Source organism: Varroa destructor, unplaced genomic scaffold (genome assembly GCF_002443255.2).
Source record: "Varroa destructor unplaced genomic scaffold, Vdes_3.0 BEIS01000007.1, whole genome shotgun sequence".
Classification (NCBI taxonomy): Eukaryota; Metazoa; Arthropoda; class Arachnida; order Mesostigmata; family Varroidae; genus Varroa; species Varroa destructor.
In genome coordinates this window covers 11,649,441-11,670,682 of record NW_019211460.1, presented here as the reverse complement: position 1 = coordinate 11,670,682, position 21,242 = coordinate 11,649,441, and the positions used below count along the sequence as shown (strand labels likewise).

At 36.8% G+C, this 21,242-nt stretch overlaps 3 protein-coding genes and 1 long non-coding RNA gene across 11 annotated transcripts in view; 2 read left to right on the top strand and 2 right to left on the bottom strand.

The window, feature by feature from the left end:
- Positions 1 to 6,760, bottom strand: part of Ccm3 (programmed cell death protein 10 Ccm3) — an 18,632-nt gene extending 11,872 nt beyond the window's left edge. For 5 of the 6 annotated variants that reach the window (XR_015317055.1, XR_015317054.1, XR_015317056.1 and 2 more), the window contains exons 1-6: positions 5,644 to 6,756; positions 2,344 to 2,433; positions 1,298 to 1,369; positions 876 to 968; positions 606 to 754; positions 247 to 367 (exon numbers count right to left, since the gene is read on the bottom strand). Coding sequence is in view for 2 of the 6 variants with exons in the window: in XM_022815482.2 (XP_022671217.1) it covers positions 247 to 367; positions 606 to 754; positions 876 to 968; positions 1,298 to 1,369; positions 2,344 to 2,433; positions 5,644 to 5,709 (591 nt within the window). In the remaining 4 variants the exon portion in view is untranslated. Of the gene's footprint in view, positions 1 to 246; positions 368 to 605; positions 755 to 875; positions 969 to 1,297; positions 1,370 to 2,343; positions 2,434 to 5,643 lie in introns of all 6 variants that reach the window. The other variant, XM_086974803.1, reaches the window with a different exon arrangement.
- LOC147754318 (uncharacterized) lies at positions 965 to 2,657 on the top strand. Its single transcript, XR_015317057.1, has 2 exons — positions 965 to 2,022; positions 2,256 to 2,657. It is a non-coding gene; the product is annotated as an uncharacterized LOC147754318 (long non-coding RNA).
- A 1,508-nt stretch (positions 6,761 to 8,268) lies between the features above and the next one.
- LOC111253889 (regulation of nuclear pre-mRNA domain-containing protein 1A-like) lies at positions 8,269 to 15,272 on the top strand. Of its 3 annotated transcripts, none has more exons than XM_086975758.1 (10): positions 8,269 to 8,340; positions 9,945 to 10,014; positions 10,324 to 10,369; positions 10,939 to 10,994; positions 11,821 to 12,018; positions 12,330 to 12,545; positions 12,763 to 12,912; positions 13,080 to 13,180; positions 13,302 to 13,377; positions 13,677 to 15,272. In XM_086975758.1, the coding sequence occupies exons 2-10, from the start codon at positions 9,976 to 9,978 to the stop codon at positions 13,791 to 13,793; spliced, it is 999 nt and encodes a 332-aa protein (XP_086831884.1). In that variant the 5' UTR covers positions 8,269 to 8,340; positions 9,945 to 9,975; the 3' UTR covers positions 13,794 to 15,272. The 3 variants fall into 3 exon arrangements, with proteins under 3 accessions (XP_086831884.1, XP_022669808.1, XP_022669807.1); XM_022814073.2 differs by lacking the exon at positions 8,269 to 8,340 and adding an exon at positions 9,512 to 9,652; XM_022814072.2 differs by lacking the exon at positions 8,269 to 8,340 and adding an exon at positions 9,512 to 9,652 and having other exon boundaries at positions 10,324 to 10,402.
- LOC111253886 (endoplasmic reticulum lectin 1) overlaps positions 12,595 to 21,242 on the bottom strand; it is a 33,874-nt gene continuing 25,226 nt past the window's right edge. Inside the window, exon 14 of the transcript XR_015317762.1 lies at positions 12,595 to 12,916. The gene's annotated coding sequence lies outside the window, so the exon portion shown is untranslated. The remainder of the gene's footprint in view (positions 12,917 to 21,242) is intronic.

The window sequence follows — 21,242 nt, the reverse complement described above, 5'->3', positions numbered from 1 at the left end:
TATATATATATATATTAAAAACTAAGTTTGAGAATTTGCTAAAAACAAATGACTGTATAGCGTCTTGTATTTCTTGCAAATTTCACGGGAAAAGTTACCAACATACTAAATCACTATCCTCAGAAAACTAAATCTCAGCAAAACTTATTCGTCTAAAGCTATAAATATATCACTTTTCCTGTTAACCTAAAACTGATGTATAATGAAATGGATATAGGGTAGTGAAATGGTGTCTTTGTTACAAACCTGATTTGTCTGATAAATAAGATACAGTCCCGATACATAGACAGGCTCCACTTCGCCTTCTTTGAAGTACTCTTTTAAGGTATTCGAGAACCGTTTTGAATATTTAACAAACTCACGCCGTCTGCAAATATCACAGTGCAAAGAATAATATACAAACCTGACCCCTAATTTGATAACCGGCTACCTGAATGGTATTTCGCTAATAAACGACGTATATAGTTAAATGAGAGCTGATAGATTATACAATTTTTTCGAACCCATGCAATTAGGGTCTGTTGAGCGCACGTTAATGATATATCTGATTATGAATAATCCACCTAACAACATAAGATAAAAGCATAAAACCGCAACAGTTTTACCTTTGCTCCAGCGCGTGCTTCTTATACGGCGCATGCGCAGTGACTCCATTAACAGCATCGAGTAGTTTCTTGATTGCTGAAGCGATTTCCTTAATTGTGTCAAGGAAGCTTTTGCGATCGCCGATTTGGTCAGGCACGCGCGACAAGACCTGTGATTATCAGGGGTATTTGGATTTGAGAACAATAATAAGTACACCAATGTTTCTTCGTAGCAAGAATGTAAATACCACTGAAAGGCAAATGATACAGTAACAAATTATAAAAATATACTTTTTTAAGGTAAACTGCTTTTCGGTTAAGTTCCTGAAAGATCTCCTCGGGTCGATTGACACGAAGCTCCGGCTCCGAGTCTGCCAGAGTGCCCTGTAATGATCAAAAACGAACACAGATGAAAACTTAAATTCCAGATATCTATAGTTAGAGACTTTTTTGGATCATAAAATGGTCCTTGTTACATCATTTTATTTCTTGCGAAGCGAATTGAATGTTTATTACTAGATACTCAAGTAACATCTATACCCAACTTTAACTGTAGTATTTTGCAGTTTTAATAAAGCATTATTAAACACCAGTGTATCCTTATTCAATAGATTCGGAAGTTAAGAGCCAGCTTGGACATCTTTTTCAGTGATAAATTGAAAGACAATTATTGATTTAAGTGAGCATATGCTTATAGGTTGTAAAGGATTTACCTGCAGCCTAAGAAGCTGTTCCGTGATGTTCACGTCTTTATCGCTCTGAGTTTCTCGTAACAGTGCACGAACCTAGTTCATATAAAACAATATGCTGAGTTGACCTTTCTAATCGTTTGGAGCGCCTATTCTAGATAATATAAATTCGAATCCAACTTGAATTTAACTCACAAGGAAGGTCCGCCAAATTGAAAGATCTAATATGGTAGATTAGTTCTTGGCGATACCTGACGTACTCAAGAGCCTTGCGGTGGTTTCTTAGGTAAAGAAATATTAATTTTTCAACAAATCCCTACAGTTACAGAAGAAGCACTATTCAATATGAAGATAGCTAAATAACACTTCTTGATCTTCGATATGTGTAACCACTGTAACCCTCCAACATACCGGTAAATAAGAGATTAACTAAACTTTAGCATACACAGACACTCAGGCAGGCAGGCTCTCTTTGTTAGTCAACTATGTCTTTCCCGACTGTTAAGTCGTCTGTCCTATCTTTATAAATTTATATTTCTTTTAGTAAAAATACTCTGACAACTCAACCATAATATCAGACTCCGCTAGCACTCAATGCAATTACGCGGTAAAGAAAGACATTTCGTAAGCTGCTACCCTTGAGCTCACGGTGGAAACACACCCTTCTGATATTTAAAAGCACGTACGTACAGGCGCTAGGCTAAAGAGCGAAGTGACACTTTGAAAATAAAGCGATTACGGGAAAAAATGTATGTTTCTGTAAAATAAAGAAATAAGATATTTATGCTGTCGACAATTTAATTGAATATATTGCTAACAAGTTTCGTAAAGGACAGTCAAAGATTACTTTTTTCTAAAAACTCAATAATGCGAAAGGAACCGATTTTTGAAAACTAATTATAGCTACAGCATCTCAAACAAGGTTAATTTAAAATGGAATCATGGCTATCATCGTGCTATATGTGCTATGTATACGTTCTAGGTTCGACAACGGTCAGCACCAAACACTGTGTGATAGCGGTCACAATTGATTCTTCTGGAAAAGTCTGCACGAGGTCAGCAAAACTTACCAGTTCGAGAAGAAATCCGGGCGAATTTTTTTCAGTCCTTGTCAAAGAGGTCTGCAGGATTTGCGCCGCCGCGTTTTCTTTACGTTCAAGCTGGAACGAATCAAGTACCAAAGCAGGCAGTGGACGAAGTTAGAATATAACTGTATTGCAACAGGCAGGGAGTACGGTCCGCAGACAAATAAAATATAGCTAGGCCAATCATAGTCAGGGATCAATTAATCAAAAGTCGCGGTACACTATTGATTCTGTTCTATAAAAGTATAAAAAAAACTAGAGCAAATAAATCACATGGTAACGTTGATCCATTCCATGGACTCAGTTGCTTATTCCCTGGGTGTTACATAAAGCAGTGCAAGAGCATTACGCTATTTATTTTTTGAATATATTCAGTACATAGGTTACGTATGTGCGAGTGACACACGATAAGAACAGCAACAACAAACTAATCATGTAGGATCAACTTACATATTAACACATCTTTAAATCTATGAGCCTATTGAAAAATCCTGACTTAAGTCGGTGTTAGTTGAATCCTGTCAGAACAATATGCTGATCATATATTTAATAAGCAGGTAAGTTGTTGTTTGAGTAACGTACATAGTAAAATCATTTATGCATTTAGCAGCTTAAGGACAATGCTCTATTTCACACTCTGTATATATATTTCACACATCCTTAAACGTGTAATGAGAATCCCTAATATAATTCAAACGTTTGCATAAAAATTCGAACGTTTAAACCAGGTAATATATTGTGTCTCTCCTTCTATACAGTTTTATCGTAGTAATGTATCAGTAGTCTCTGCCCAGTTTTTGTGCTGCTGATAAGTATGTCTCACATAAGTTATCTAGACCCAGCTGTTTGTACCAATGTTAGGTGAAGCCAACGGACGATGCAGATTACGGGGAAGGTGCAGGGGTACGAGTAGTGCAAAGGGAAAAAATGCTGGCTACGAACCAACACGCAAAAGGGTAACACGAGAAAATGGGTATACGCACAGTCATCATAATTCATCGCTTTTTGTTGATCTAGATTAAGACTTCTGCATCGGCGGGATGTGTATTTCTTTTTACGGGTTAAACTAGCCACGTGTCGTTAACACTACGTGACTTTTTTCCGTGTGTTTGTTCCTGTCTGCGTTTTGGCTGCCTACTTTGGTTGCCCGTAGCTCATGTGCATTATTTATATTTAAACAATGCATATATGTGCTGTTTGATACAGCCTTCTCGCTCCAGCCTGACTATTTGACTATTTTTTTTATGTGCCTGTCTAGTCTGTTTCATTGCGGACATTTACTTAAAGAAGGACGAACGACATTTCCATCTGCATTAAAAGCATTAATATAGTGAAGACAACAAAATGCATGCACATAACAGAATTAGAACGGATGTTAACTGAATCAATCATGACCCTCAAATACACATACAAGTCACATCGCGTCTGGCTTAATCTATCGACTGACTGAAGTATTACGTATCCCCTACGTATATGGATAGTTCACTTTATAAATAAAGTGAATCTGTAATGAAGATATTATTAGATTGTCCGCATTAATAAAGCTATCCTTTACTGAACTACCTGTAATCAGTTTTCATTAAAACTGTATTACATTGTTTAAGATTGACGAATAAACGGCTAAAGAAATGCTTCATTGACTGATGATATTTACTTCAAACCAGTCTAAAGTAAAAGTCATTGCTGGAAATACAGCACTACGTTTCAGTAGAAAATAGTACGCTATGAGCAAGTGTAGAGGCCGATTAAAAATGTTCACAGGCTTTTAAAGTAAACAAAAACAGTGAAAACATGACCATTCATACAAAGATTTGATCGTTGCAGTTAACTGTCTTGCAGGAAAACATTAAAGAACGAACAAGATATGTTCGTTTTTTCAGCGTTCTAACATTCGTTTCTCATTTACGAAAGTCTGTGACATTTTCTCTAAGCATTATCAACAAACATAAACAACGTCAACACAACAGTCCTCAGATTGTGACTTGAAGGCAATTGCGGTTAACAATTATGTTAAGTGCAACATTTAAGTAATGCAGCTCTTAAACAATAATTTGCTTAAAAATCTAGAAAAATGTAACATTCTTCAGAATTCTGTGTTTCAATTGCCGTTATACCAAGCCTTTATATGTCAACTACGTACACTACTATTGCAATTATTATCAGCAATAATTTCTCTTCCGACAGTGACAGAATGCTTAATAATGTGTAATGAGATGAAATCGCTTGACCCGTACTCTTCTTGAATAATATGGATTTCTTTGATTTATTTGTAAATAAAAAAGCATACTGATCGCAGTTCAACAATGCCAAACAGACCATGGGCAGGCTACTACACTTCGACTTCTAACAGAATACCAGATAAAGTTCTGCGCAGGATTGCGCCGCAGAATTCAGTTGTGATTTAAACGTCATGAGCACTGTGATTGAGGCTTTCGATATTCTTATCAATTTGGTAAAAACAAATGCCTGAATATCCACAACGTATCAACGAAATAAGTGGACCACTTTATTTAAAATTACAAAGAGTATTCAGATTAGTATGGCTGCAAATCAAAAGGAAGCAAAAACATTCTTTCTTTGTATAGGGTACTTATTCTAACTAATTCATAATAATAATATCCATAAAAAAACGATAACTCCGAGCAAAGTGTTGATTCTACAGTTTGTTGTTAACACCGAATCGGAGTCAGCCTATGTCGTGTTTCAAATTTAGCTTACATTTATTATTGTATTAAAGGCGGGACCAACATACCTTGCAATATCATTATAGTAATAACTTAAATCAAAATTAGTCTACTCGTATATCAACTTGATAAAAAAAAAGCGTACTCAAGGCTATCAAGATCACTGAAGTAAAGAACATCCTCTCTCGGCTGCACAATCGCCTTTATAAGTAGAAATATTGGGGGAACTGGGTTAGCCAGTCTAATATGACAGGACGAAGGATGAATGTATAAAATACGAACGTAGGTTTTTTCAGTACGTTTTCTTAACAAGGAAAATGGCGTAATTGCGCAAACTTTCATTTACTGAGCTCAATTTTTCTTCGTAGCCTTCGTGTGGATGCAACGATGTAAAATTATTTCAAATTTGATTACTGTTTAATATAGATCGCCCAAGTAATTTTGTCGGCACTTGTTTCAAGGACCGTTCCCGTCTATTCCTTACCTTTCTGTTAGAATATTTTCTTATTGTTAAACGACATTAGCTTGCCAGTTCAAACAAGAAATAGTTAATAGAGAAAATATATCAATAAAATATATTACAGCAGTATGCAACCGTTACCTTTTCGAGTATTGGCTTGATGAGGACGGGCATAAGTAATGCAGCAAGCGGTACATCTTCATTCATTGTGATTTTAATTTTCTGGTTCTCAAGAAACTGGCCGACCGTCCATGAAACGCCTGGTAGTAGTAAGTCTTATAGACTACACAAACCCATTAAATTTTTCCAAAACGTAGGTCGATCACAACAAAGCTCTAGCAGAACTTTTTCTTCATACTTCAGTATTCTCTCAAATTAGTAGACCACCAAATACCGATGAAAGCATATCTAAGAATCGCTTTTATCCAGTTAACGCTTTCCTCGATCCAACTATATACTTCTGTGCCACGACTGGAACCACGGGCACCACAAATTAACAATTATTAGTTCCATCTGAAGAAATACTTCGAAGTTCAACATCCCACTACTTGATCATATCCTAGAGGTAACAACGATTACCTTCTTGCTGTCTGTACAAGATATCCGTACCCTCATTTATGATGTCTTCATAATTCGTTGCAAGCTATTGACACCCTCGGTTAGTAATAAAATGCACTCGCTGAATATGCGGCACCTCTGACGGGAACCGCTTTCCTCGTAGGTGCTGTTTTAAACGGTTTGTCTTCAGCAAGATTCGTTCTATGGGAGAAAAACAAACGCTGATGGTCTATTAACATCAGTTTCACGTATGCGAATCCAGATATATTCTTTGAAGATCACCTGTACGCTTGCATGCCCGACAACAAAAATAAGACAAAGCTACAGATGCACCACAACACCTACAATTTAGCAGTCTGATGAGCTTCATCTACGTATTGTCAAAATGCAGACACTCATTCTACAGTCGTCCGTCATTTACACTAACGGAAGCGCAAGCCAGTAGTGGTAGTTTCACAGTTGCAGACAGTCTGTGACACTGACAACAGAAAAGAGAATGGCCTTTTACTGTTATAGGGTACTGATCTTGAAGAACGACCGCCAATGGAAAGATCGTCCGTATTGTCAGCTGATCCGAACGACCAAGAGTCGGCAGCAATAACCCAACATGGAGCCACAATAGTACAACACAGCACAACAACGGAGGCAGTTAACAGACAGACACAGGACCAACACAGACGTATTTACACTAGCCTCATAACTTGTTCACATGAACCGACAGCGGCAATGAAGTCGGCGATGGATGCATCGTTTCAAATAAAATTCATTGTAAAATTCTAGAAGGCATTTAGGTTGATTAATTAACTTAATTTTTGTTAAACGAGCTTTACGATATCGATTAGACTGTAGAGATAGATGAAGGCCCAAGTAGACTGTTTTCACTTCCGGATTAAAACAGGTGAAACTTCTTTGCTTATGAATACTTGACATAAGGAAAAAATTTACTATGAACTAAAAATAAGTGCTTCGAAATATTAACGAGCGGGCTTCATGATTACTTCTAAAGCATTTTGTAGAAATAAATGGTAATTACAGATAATTGAACTTTAGCCAGTAGCTAATATAATTATGTGATCATAAACTCATGAGGACCGTTTAATTGCTATTTTATTTCAGAAACATCCACTCTTAATTAATTTACACAACAAAACCTATCTTTTATGTATATGTTTTGAAAATGAAGCTCAATGAATAGGTAATTATAATAACATGATTAATAGACACTCAAACCTAGTCCAACAGAAACTTTGTGACTGCCCAAAAAATTAAGTACTCTTATTTTATGTTATCAGGGTTATTCTGAATTAGACTAAATAAGTTATTTTCTGGTGTTGATATTATCTTGATTAAGTATGATCTCTACATTGGCACTATACTTGTTCAGATTATAGGCTTTCATTATTTTTATCCATAGAGAGGGTCTATGATAACGAAAAAGATATATTTTAGTAACCCGTATATTGCTCAAAGAATATAAAAAACGTATTCTTCGAAACAAGCTAAATTCATCCTACAGATGGGAACTCGAAAATGTACACTTTATCTTAATAAGTATACCAATGTGATAGCGGTTATCTAAATAGCGAATACGGAATTCTAAATCAATAAGCTTCATTCTATTTTTCCTATATGAATTTTTTTTGGACATCAGAGATCAAGTTAGCGTGTTATAGGTAATACCAGGTTCATCGGGCTCACGTTCTTTTGCAATTTTTTCACGCCTTTTGTAATTTTTGTTGCTCCGGGTCGCTGAGCCGCCCCCTAGCAGGTATTTTGCGTTCTGTTTACTGCAAAGATCACTAGTCTCATTGTTATCATACAAACAAAAAACGAGGAATGGAGAGCAGATTGCGTCTTACTATTTATTCAATGCACTATTGTTGCAGAGCATCTCTCCATCATCACTAAGGACTACCAAGTGGGGTTGATCAGATGTTTTCTTTGATGCCAGAGGAGGTATTACACCTTGTTCGTAAACAAATATCTATAGAAATTTCCATTTTGATTGGATTGTCGGCTCGGCGTTAGCAAATGTCTGTTTGTTGTGAATAAATATCTATAGATTTTGTGGCAAAGACGTACAAAGGTGAGCTATACCAATGCCTACTGGAAAAAAAGCATAAATTGTGTCATTGTTAACCGGTATCAGAGGGACCCAAAATAGACTTAACAAAATTTAACGCGAGTGATCAACCGTCGAATCGAGTGGACAGTATTGTCAGTACTGACTATGCAGGCTTCTGGGACATTGTAACAGTCGAGCGCACAACTAAACGTTAGGTGAGCTTCTATATTCGACCAAGACCTTAGCTGCATTTGTTGATAGCAGAACCGGACATGTTTGCTGGCGATAAAAATGTCTTCTACTCATATATCTAAAATAATAACAGAGAAAGATAAAAAAGTGATTTTTGTACAATCGGATTGTTTTATTTCATTTGTGTAAGTTGTTAGAAAGAGGCACCGTTTCAGGGCCAGTCAATTTACATTTTACTTATATACTTTATTCAGAAGAAACCGTAATCCATTTAGTGGCGTTTTCATGTTTCGATATCTACATGACTAGTTTTAATTAGAGGGCATATATATGTGAAACAAGTCACGTAACCCTAACAGGAGGGATCATCAGTCAATGAATATAGGCTCATCATTTTTTAACGGTCCATTGAGACACATACTGTTGAGATACGTAGCAGTCTTAAGCTAAAGTTTTCCATTTTTTGTATTTTATATTTAGGCGTCGATTTTAAAAAGGGAGTTGTTGAATGATTGAGTAGACTATTTGAAATCACCACACGTCTTTCGAAACCTGACTAACTTTAAAATAACTTTATTGAAAATATATCTCAGTAGGACTGGCATTAATTAATATTCCTTTGTAGCAAACGAACGTCTAGAAAGAATAGTCTAATTTAATTAAGCTCTTTTATATCTTATATCTTTTTTAAAGAGATTTAGCTCTCAAATTTTTTTGGCATCTTCCATCATTGTAGGTGATGTTGTTTAGAATTTTAACACAGGTGAGTATATTTTCTATAAGCTGCGAAATTTTATAAAATCTTATAAAAAACAGTTGACATTATCTTGACAAAGGTAACTTTCCACAGGTAACAGTTTATCTGTTGTCTGTTCTGTAATTAGGTTTGAGAGTTTATTAAACTTTGAAACAGTCAAAATTTAAAAAGGCGTGTTACATAAATACATCGTAGCATTACTCGGATGCGACAGTAACGTTGCTTGATAACCGCTAAATCTTATTATCATTATCATATATGTGTGGTGGAGGCAACCAGTTAATTTCAATATTTATAGTTACTGCCGTATACAGTTAACGATGTAGTACGTTGCTCTGGGTGGGATTGTTCTTTCAAGCTCAACAGAGTTAAAAAAAATTCGTTAGAAAAGTTGAAATTAAGAGAAATTAACGATTGAATTTATTTTTAGCCTAGGACAGGTATTCATAGTCAGCAAAAAGCTGCTTCAAAGCAATTATGTCGACGTTCTCAGAAGAGTCTCTTGTCAAACGGCTCAAGGAGCTCAATCAAACTCAACAAGCGATTGAAACGTTAAGTTTATGGCTTATCCATCACAGGTACTCGAATTTGATGTGAGCCGTTTGCCGTAGCGTATAACATATATAATGCGAGTGCAAAATATCTAAATGGGTGAAAGAGGCAATGAGTCATCAGAATATGCATGCCCTTACATTGACAGCTAATGTATTCGCGTTAAATATTGATATATTATATATAAACTATAAATTATATATTAGTTAATATTTGTAACAGAGTTTACGCTCCTACTCCGCATTTTACCGTAACAACCATACCAACCGTATTGGCCAAAACATCTCACGTTGGCAAGATAACTTTTTGTATCTTTAGAAAGCATCATAAACGGATTGCGGAAGTATGGATGAAGACGCTTCTTGACCTGGAGAAGGCAAGCAGAAAGGTTTGTATAACAGCTTAAAGAGCTATTCAGAATATGTATTAAATTATTTTATTCTAATATAATAAACTAATTAGTTAACTACTTAATATTTAGAGTTGCATCCTACTGAATCAGTAATATTCTCTTTCACCTCTAAGATTTACTTTTATAGTTTAAGTCTTATGTACTTTTAATAGCAACACTGAGGGTGTTGTCGTAATCCGATCTCTTCATGGATTATGTTGGAAAAATCATCAAAATATTCGCCTACACACAGACCAAGAATAGCTATTAGCGATACTTTTCCCTTTATTGTTTTTGATTTTACAGCTTACGCTGCTATATTTGGCCAATGACGTGATCCAGAATAGTAAACGTAAGGGACCTGAATTTTCCACATCGTTTATAGGTCTGTACGTAGAACAGTTTGTAATTTTGAAGTCGGCAATCGTGAATATCTATTGGCATAACCTTCAATAATGTTGCATGTAGTTGTGCAGCTTATACATATGTAATTGTGGAGCAAATAGTTTTTCTAATTGGACTCTTTGATATAATTATTAACATAACATTTGAAAATATGAGCTGCTATCATGTTAAGATAAAATTTATTCACACATATTATTAGCTACGTAGAAGTGTGTACATAGGAGATCAGAAACATAGTCACTATTATAAAAGCATGGTATCAAGTCAGAATAGTCATGGTCCGTTATACTTATCTTACAAAGGAGAGAGGGCGTTGTTCGGTAATGCCCTGCGTCGAATGCATGGTTTTCAGTACCATCGACAAAGGCAGCCGTCACCGGAAGCTGCTAAACCGCTATTACATTTTTACTGTATCTCTGAAGTAAGTGACAACTTGACTGTGAATAACCTCATCTTTATTATTACACTTGACGATGCTGTGCTTTCTGCTCTTTTGTATGCTGATGTCATCTTCAGATCCTTTGGATGCAGCCTTTCGCCATATGTACACTGTACATCCAGCTGAAGAGAAGGTAGGCCAATCACGTACTTCGTCTCTGATAAATCGGTACGGTGTAGCATATAACTTCAGTTGCTATATCAAATGGATTATTCATCTGCGTAATTTGCTTCAAAAGCTTTCTTGAAGTTGACTGGATGTCATGCAAGTCCACTGTTTCAGGTGAACTGGCCATCTTGATTTAAGAATATTGGAATGCCTAATGGTAATAATTGCTCAATACTAGGCATCCAGAGGCATTTGCCTTGATGAATAAAGGGTATGTTTTTTGGGTAGGAATAAAACTGTTCACCCTATTAATTGAATAAGGAGTATAGAACCTCATTATCCGATCTGTAAGTGAAGGTGCCGATCTCCGCAGACAAGTTACATATACCATGCAGAACTGAGTTATAGAAACCTGTAAATTTCTATTGCGTGAATTGGGCATTGCTGTCTATATTTTTAACGTATTCCTTTCCTAGAAATTTTGTAATGTATATGGAAACACGTTAAGACACATATGTCTATATTCCAATAAGACGATTGCTTGTAAAACACAGACATTCTACGTTTCGATATATAGGAGCAAAAGTTTCGTCGATGCGACTTAGTCGAATATTAAGTTCTAAGTGCTCCGCGCTTTCTAATAATACTATTTAAAATAACCTTTTTGATGCGCCTGTCGTTTTGAAAACTAAAACAGAGAGGCAAGCAGCCCTAATTTTTTTTAATACAATGACAAATATGATGACAAATTATATGTAATTGCAACCGCACATTTTAAATATAAAGGTATCTGATTACATACAACTTAACTAAGGATTTATAGCATAGTTATCTTTTGCACCTGATTTTAGATTTTGTCTAGTATTGGCCGTATTTTGAGCATTTGGAAAGATAGACGAATTTACGACGAAGCCGTGATCGGTCGATTTGAAAAACATAAGACTCAACATCAGAAGCTACAACAGGAAAAGTCTAAGGCCAGCGACAAAGACAACAGCATTCAGAATCCTAATAGTCACAATAATGGAGATCAGAAGCGAGCTCGAAAGGTTTGTACCCTTTTCCCAGGCCTGAAACTACCTATCTTTTTTGGCTAAGCTTTGTTGTTGTCTGGCGGCTTTTCACGAGCGCTGTACAACCAATTGCCCTGCGCTTCTGTGCCGTACACATATATGTATATGTATATATTTTCTATTCTATTTATATCTTTAACAAGTAGAAGTATTATTTTTTTTTCATATTTTTACTAACAATTTGTATTTAATACTTCGAATTGGACTGAAAACTGTGCACCGCGCCTATTTTCCGTAATATTTTTTTATTCAATGCCTTGTTAAAATCTATTTTCATTCTATTTTAGTCGTTAGGAGACTCTGGTGCTCCCTCTTCGCCCACGGCTCCTCCAGATCACAGCACACATAAAAAGCCTCGAACATCCCTTTCGGTATCATTTAATGGCGATGCCAATCTCGGCGAAAAGATCGCACAGTTTCAGAGCAACCAAAAGGGCAGCCGAAGCAGCAATTTCGAAGCAGACGTTCTTCCTGAAGATTTTAAGCCTCCCGAACACAATGAGGTAAATTGACCTTGACCGATGGAGCAAAAACAAAAAAGAGGTTTCATGCTTAAGGCTAGATGATGAAGGTCATACGACCTAGCGGTTGTATTTTTTAGAGTTTTGAGGTGATTTATATAATACTTTTAATTTATGGTTATATACTTTACGAAAAGAATGTGACCCTAATGTTGACCAGTAAGTTTTTTCTATATTGTCCGTTTGTAACAATCTATAGGTGATACGCGCGATCCTTGCACTTGAGAATGCGTCGTCCACGGACGCAGTAGTTCGGGAAAAAATCGCATCGCTTCCCCGCGAAGTTAGCGACGCCGCACTCTTACAAAAAGTCAATGACCAACACACGCTTGATTCGCTTCGTAAGCAGGTAACTGAAAACAAATTAAGGAAAATCAAAATCGCTATTGAATCTTGGTCTGTACTTTATATTTAGATATAGACTTAATGTTGATGCCGTTAGTAGGCCGTTTGATACCAGTTCTAGCTGGCATGCGAATAGAATACACTAAATATTTGTTGTGTTCTTCCATAAAGGTAGAGGATGCGTGTAATCTTCTTAACGCATATAATGGAGACCTTGATAAGGAGATTACGGCTCGAGGCAAATTAGCCACAATTCTGCATGATTTCCGAAGGTAAGATATGGAGGATGCTGCTGTTAATAATTGGAGCGTTAAAGAATTCGTCATAATGTATTGCGTAACACATCACGCATTTCGAGGATCGCGCATTTTTAATCAAATCCATTGATTTCAGGTATAACGCTCACAAAATGCGAGAAGCTGAAAAGGAGTTAGAAGTATATAAACAGAAGCTCAGCAGTGCAATTCAGGTACTCTTATGAGTCTTCACCTTATTCCTAAGTCTCCTAGGTGTCATATTTAAATGGCTCGGGCAAATTTTGGTCTGGACTTGGCTTTCAAGAACTGTTGCAGTTTAACATTAAACCTATCATTACTGGTCGATTTACCTGTTCTTAAACTTTTCTTAGGTGTTCACATTTAAACGTTTAACCGAAACAATAAGAAAACCCTGTCGATTCGAAAATGAGACGAATCAGAGGAACATTGAATTCAGCCATGTTAAACTTTTAAAGACATGTTATAATGGTAGCGTCCGATGATGTTATAGGTCCGCGACGAGGTGAGACGGCATGCCAACAAGCTTCCCGACATGTCGAAGCTACCCAACGTTCAGGGTTCCCGCCTTGGGCCCTTGCCTACCGCCGGAGACCTCTTTACCAAGTAGACAACTAATAGTAACAAAACCTATTGCTTAACACGTTTTCATCCGTCATATGCATGAGAGAAATAGTAAAGAAAGACGGTTTTTTTTTCGGCACAACACGACGTGTACACCGTGTCGGTTGTCGAAAGTGGAGCAGTCTAGCCAAGTAATAATCATAAGGATTATTATTTTTATTACCACAGATACTAGTTTCTCATCGGATCGCAGTAATGTCAGAGCACGTTTGTCAGTTTGGCCGCCTTATGTAATGTGGATCTATTTCGGAGACGTGTACATATCTATATAGGCTTAGTACACATTTCTGAGGGACCTTTTGAATAATCTAACTTGTATGATATATTATATATGATACCGTGGTAAATTAAAACGAATAAAGCTTTTTCAGGTTGAGCTCTTAGGATAACTGCTATTGGGTCGCGGCTGGTTAGGACCTTATCATAGCTTATTGTGTTTTAAGAAGCGAGTTATAAGTTTTCCCGGATAAGTTCAAGCACACACAGTTTTTCTTCGTCAGTAGATTTCCGCAGTTAAACTACCAATGGAATGTACGAAAAAGTAGATTGTCGGCAATAGGTAAAGTAGTATACTGTTCTATATAGGTAAACAAGTTCAACTGAATAGCAGTAACGACTGTCTCAATGTCTGAACGCGTGTGTAAAGCTAACAAAGGGTGAATTCGATATTTAGCAATGGATAAACAATAATTTAATTTTATTTTAATTTATATCAGTACAGGATGCGAGTTTCGAGACAAGTGCGGATATGTGAATATATGTATGAATGGAGAAGTCGCGAATCAATAATTAAGCACTAAACATTTGGAATCATCACAGAACTTCTCGTTCTTCTCGTTGTGTTTTCCTTACGAGTATACAGACTTAGTTAGCTGACGTTTTTTTTTGTTTTATGTGCGATGACAACAGCCTGACTAAAGTTGGTGAGATTCGTTCTACCTGGTTATCAAAGGTTTAAGCCAGTGTATTTTATTTGCGTTTAAAAGACCGAAATTCTAAGTTAGCCACTGATACATTGACGAGGCGCCTAAGATGAGCTTAAGATAATGCTGCAAGGGCATGAGGTAATCGTTTTTGCAATGCTATCTACCTATTTCAGTGGTTTTCTGTCAAATGTCGTAATCAACCGAATTCAAGCGCAGAATTTAAAATAGGTAAACCAATATATATGATGGAAACTGAGGTTCATTAATGAAGTATAAATGCTAATATGTTAAGTGAAAGGAAAAGTGTTCATTCATACAAATCGCGTGATTTGATTAGCCAGCCGTAAATCGTACAGAATCCTTGCTTTAGGGAAGTGATGCTGAGACTTTGGTAAATCATGGAAGTAATTACAAATGAGGGAGTCTACGAGGTTAAGAGTAAAGACAATGATGGAAAATTATGTGCAGGGGGACGCGTAAAAGACTGCACAAAGATATTTAAATAAAGCTGCTTGTTGCAATGAAGAGGGCTTGAGAAATTATCGTTTTCTATTTACATAGCCATTTTTGCATTGCCAATTATAACTAAGATCTTGGTTTAGGTAAAGTAGTGCATGATGTTTAACTGTTCAATCCTTTAAACTTGTTTAAGCGCTTAAAAAGTAAAATCTGAGGCATGGACGCGTGTCCACACATGTAACTTAATTATTGTTTTTAGTATTGTAATTAAATTGACTGATGTTAATACCGCAAAGGGAGTGTAAACATAATGTTATTACTATTTCCAGATAACAATATCGGGACAGCATGGACTTCTCATTTAAACTTTTTGAGTTGAGATAATTTTTATAGCAAACATTATTAATTATCCGTCAACGTTGTCAGCAGTTCTAGGCGTGATTAAAACTTGAGCGTATTGTATAATGATTGCGATAACGAAGGATGCCAAAATAAATCGTTTGAATTTTTCAAAGCCAACCGAAATTTTTTGAATAGCTTCTCTAAACAAAAGGGGACACAATTCTGAATGCATAGCAGAGCAACAAGAATTATAAAATGTAATGGCAAAGTGGAAGCCAGGCGCATAATTTTGGTTCAATGTTAAACTCGTTGTCACAATGTGCAGTTTGCGAGATTGACCCGCCAGCTATTACGGTGGTCTGCGAAGTCTGCAAATGCTGTTCTGCCTATTTCTTTTTTTTAAATATTGCTATATGGCATTACAAATTGGAAACGATGCATGTCGATATAATTCCTGCTACAGCTGTAACCGGCCACGAGGGTACACGCGCACCGATAGCTATATCTGCAAATGTACTGTCGACGTGTGCTCTGCATGTTACGTATGATGAGTACCTGTGTTCCCATAATAGCTTAGTGGGTAACGTATTTGCCTGCTAATCTTTGGGACCCGTTATAACCTATCTTCGAACCCGTGCATAGACACACTGTTTCGTGCTGGGAGGCAGCCGTCGCGTTTGGTAGAATACCTAACGGCGATACCAGACGTAGAATTCGAGAAATAGTGTCTATATGCCTTTCTACTGTATCGTGCCGTCGAGTAATCCGTACAGCCCTAAGGAAGTTTTGCTGGCATAGATTTTGTGCACTGCAGCTACCGTGGTTGCGAAAATACAAGCCATTACCAGTCACTTGACCATTTTTTTCGAACATTTCTGCGACTATATAGTACCGTACACGCCACCACCAGTACAACAGGTTCTAATCAATACTTCGTGATTTATGCTTGTCTAATTAGACATAAAAACTTACGGTTAATTGACCGCTACCGCAGAAGAGAAATTTCGTGAACAGCATGAGAAAGCATCTATATAGTCCTGATTTGTTAAATATTGCATTTTAAAGTGAAGATTATCAGTTATAATTTAGTCAACACCAAAGTCTTTTTTTTATATGAACACAAATATGTAGTAAATATTGTTGGCAAAACTTCAAGTAAATAATCGTACTTTTTTTGTATGTAAATTATTTTAACTTATGTTCCATTTCTGCTTAGATGAATCATGTTCTTCTCACTACTGCTTTTGCTACTTCGGAGTATTAACGCTTCCGACTCTAGGGACGAAGATATGCGTTGCTGTCAATTTACTTGGAGAGGGAATGACACGATTCATTTACTTTTAACGTAACGAAACCTAGCAAAAGCTTGGATAATTTTTTTGTATTATCCTCGGCTTTTACTCTGTTTTAATTACGTAGCTTTTGCTAGGACTACGTGCATTGTTTGACATCTATAAACAGAATGCATAATCCAAATGGTCAATGGTTAAAGATCTTTCAGTCTGAGACAAAAAATATTTTTACAACTATATACCAGTTTAGGTAAAAACATTATAAGAAAAAAGTAGTTTTCAGAATCAGCCTGTGGATTTTCGATATCATTTTCCGTTTAGCACTCTCAAACTAGCTGCATACAAACGACCTTAATTACGTAATGGCTGCAGATCAACAGTGCTATGAATATTTCCCTACATAGGATCACTCTTGTTCTCACTGTTGCGCTGTTAATTACCGAGATTACAGCGTGCTGCTTTGGAGGCAGACATCGCAGTAACTTTAGCACGAATTTATGGAAAACGTCATATTTATGATAACGTATGGCTTTAACCATTTTGATTCTCATTTGCCTTTTTGAGCGCTCGGCGCTAAGACATTTATACGACTATAATTTTTGAAGTTGCTGTTTACTGTCATATCATTAAATGGATATATCAACACTGCGTAAAGATTTTTGTTTGAGGCTCAAAATAAAATTAGTGTGCTATTATCATTATTTGGTATGCAAGTAATAATAATATCCTGTCCACACACAAAAAGTGTGTTAAAATGGCGATTAACCTAAAATATTTTATCTAAAATAATTAAAGCTTCAGCCACTGTCTTAATTTTAAGACGTCACACGCACACATATATATTATTTATAGATTTCTTGGAGACTACAGCATGGGAATGCTAATGGCTGTGTAACCATTATGATTTATGAACCGTGCAGTATTCGTCCTAACCCTATTTATTAAGAACGGCTCAATTTCTTTTTGGTAAATCCCACCTAATGTACGTTAGTAACTACAGTATAAGCTGCTGTAAATGACATTTCGATTTTTAAGCAGCTGCTGTATCAACACCAATAACCTCTTTTTTCATTTCGGCACTGAATCAACCTAAATCTACAGATTCCAGCTATTCAAAAAACTCACCGCGAAAACATTTATTTCAATTGCATTTGATGGATAAATCCCCGCATGATATGAAAGGTTAACTATTATACATGGAAATGAAATGTAGAAATGATTCTTGATGAAACAAAAACCTGACTATTGATTTGCTATAAGGTCTACACCAGCAGCAAAGACAAATCACTTTACAATAAACACGAAACTTGTATATGTTAGAACTACCACATTAAGATCGTCCTATTTGGTTAACTTGATGGATATTATTTAAATTTTAATGTTCAAAATGTTAACATCAGACGTGAAGACAATGCGAGCGCCGAGATAAATGAAATAAGTATAGATCTTTAGAGACTTTTCTATCCTGAAATTCCTGGCCCGTTCATAAAATTAAGGAATTAAGAGAACTACTAGACATCAACTGGTTTGGTTCACTTAGTCTTTATTACCTAGAATAATCAGGTAGAAAAACAAAGACAGTACATAAATTTGCCGGAACTGCCCAAACGTGAACAGATGTTCATAGCGCATATTTACGTTTGTCGGGGCAAAATCGTTATTCTATATAGGAAAATGGGGATGTAATCTGTTATTGTGATCGTAGCTCATTATCACGTGCGGCGATGTTTCATTAACATTGCACGTTGTGCATTCGTGCACGGTCAAAAAGCACGTTAATGGTTTTTTAGCAGACCTCCTACATCTGTCTTTGCCTCCATCGGACCGGTCTGTTTCCAAAGGTACGTTGGCCAGCCGTAAACAAAGTCGAGAAAGAGTCGAAAAATAGACGTGTATGAGTCTGTGTATGTGTGTGCAATTTGTGTTTAGAAGCTCGCGACCGTCTAGTCATTTCAAAGCGGCTCCGTTAGTTCTACTATCTTCAGCAGCAATGTCCATTTCGGCCGCGATGTTGCTAATTCTACTCGTTTTCTGCCGTTCTTGCTCGGCTACCTTCATGGACATTTTCCATGGCTTAGGCTCTCTGTTGGATTTCACTCGTCATTCCATCCGACACAATGATACAGCCAGTTCTCATCAGTCTAAACAACACAGGTTACACTGGTTTGGCGTCATGTCTGGAGGCACTCCGTGGCCTCCTCATCAAAATGCGCAAGTTGAAAGTTTATCGCCACCAATAAAAAGACGTGTAATGGACACAAAACATGTTGAAATAAAAAATAGTGAACAACCAAGGCTTATTACTGTCGTTAATGGAGAAAAATTGAGGACCAAGGCAGAAGCAACCGTTGCCCCCGCGGTTACACGTCCAGTTGAAGATTCAACCACAACCGCTCAAGCTAATAAATTCTTGACTAGTACTGCAACTCCGTCTTTGACCTTAACGACATCGACCAAGTCAACTTTTCTGACCGATTTGGGAACACCAAATGGTGAAAATTCCGCAAACGAAGCGTTGCCTGATTATGTTATCTTTAAACCTTTACAACCCCTAGACTTGGATAGGAAACCTCCATCAAAGATGGTTCCAGGAAAGAATGATCTTGCCGAATCAACAACGAACTCCTCTCTCGTAATCACACAATCGGCCGAACCGTTGACAACTACCGAAGAGGCTACAAGTGTCACCCAGGTTTCAAGGCCACTACCCCCGCTAACGCCATTTATCATTAATACCTTGATTCCTTCAACAAACGCATCGTCCACGGGGGAGAGTGCCCGTGAATCGGAAACGCTGCCGGACTCCGCCGAGAAAACAGGACGGAACCAATTGACGTTGGACATCAATGATATTTTTCAAGTTATTCAGTGATTAAATTGTTAGCCACATATTTAGAACACAGATGATCGAGAACTTCAGCAAATCACGCTAAAGCATGATAGCTTCAATTTAGATTGTTACGAGACTTATTTTCTGGGCAGGTTGTGACAAAGGTCGTTTTCATGCTTGCGGATCGACTACAAATTTGCATTTCTTCAAGAAAAATTCATAGAATGAGGATGTCAAATTTATTGTACTGTTACGTCGGCGCTATTTTTATTGTATACATGACGGGCGTGAACACACTGGTCTATGAACGATGCTACAAGAATTGGTTTTAGCATCATATTAGGTATCTCATTATTGACCGGCAATAAATGCACGCAGTGTTTAGATTGTGAAGGGTTGTATTCAGTTATTCAAGTAGTGTAACACAGTCTTTAATAAGGATCTCAGATGCTTCCTTCCGGTGTTCTAGGAAATACATACAACAAAATGAGATCTCTAACTTAGTTCCGCGTACTAGACTCAATGTGGAGTGTAATAGGCAAGCAACCCAACAAAGTAGTGACAAAGTAATCTTCGCTTATACGAGGCATTTAACGGGCGTTGCGTATTTTACACCATAAACCAGCTTGACAAAAGAAGCCGAGTAGGGATAGCAGATCACAAACGTGAGCTACATGTAACATGCACGGCACGAAAATTGTACGAGGATAGTTTTTGCGATGGCTGAGAAAGCCTTCTAGCCAAAACTCCACAAATATCTGTCCTGGGGCTTCGCTTGTTTACTGCGTTCCAATTAATTACATATAACGTAAAAAACAGTCATGTTACGAGAAATGAATACAAAAAATCAAATATTTATTATAACTAAGCAATACAAGATGTGGGGGGCAGATACTTTTCGATCAATAAATAATGTTTTGTGCTGAATTTATGTCTTACTTGTTGTAGTGTTAACTGAGACAACGGTGCTTGCTACTTCATATCTCATGATAATACTAGAAAGAAAACTAAGCTAACGAAATCGCAAAACCAGTACTTAGCTCTCTCAACGAAAAAGTCAGTTCTCGTGTGGCCAGAGAAACCATAGATGAGGACATGCGACACGCAGTTACGCGGAAAAAGTGAGATCAACGTCTCCTTTTGTTAGTATGTTAATGTTGATACATTAATGATATTGTTAATAATTAATATTCTTTCTTGCAATAGAGATTCCTCATGGTTTTCTTATATGTAGCAAATAATATATTCATATTATATAGTTAGATATCAGCTTAAAGTTTTTCTATTATAATTCCCCGAGTTTAAAGAGTTACTTGACCCGTTCCTTGATTTAGTATCATGTGTTCTGCAATATTTGAACTACGATGTTTGTTTCTTATACTTAGTAGCAAAATGGTAGAAAATGGCCACAGTGAACTCCCAATGCGCCATTTGAGCGCTATTTATGCCGCTTGCTTTTTAAATACAAGTTAACACTGTCCGAACAAGAGAATATACTAATTGGATTCCGGATTATAGTCAAAAATGCGTTCCAACCGTTAAACTGTGGTCTGCTAATTATTGTGAATCAAAATCAATTTTTCTGT

Bases quoted from the DNA above. Each gene is read 5' to 3' on its own strand.
- LOC111253889 (XM_022814072.2), top strand. From the start codon at position 9,552: ATGTCGACGTTCTCAGAAGAGTCTCTTGTCAAACGGCTCAAGGAGCTC. The intron at 12,546-12,762 runs GTAAATTGACCT...AACAATCTATAG, and splicing joins AGCCTCCCGAACACAATGAG to GTGATACGCGCGATCCTTGC. The intron at 13,181-13,301 runs GTAAGATATGGA...CATTGATTTCAG, and splicing joins ATTCTGCATGATTTCCGAAG to GTATAACGCTCACAAAATGC.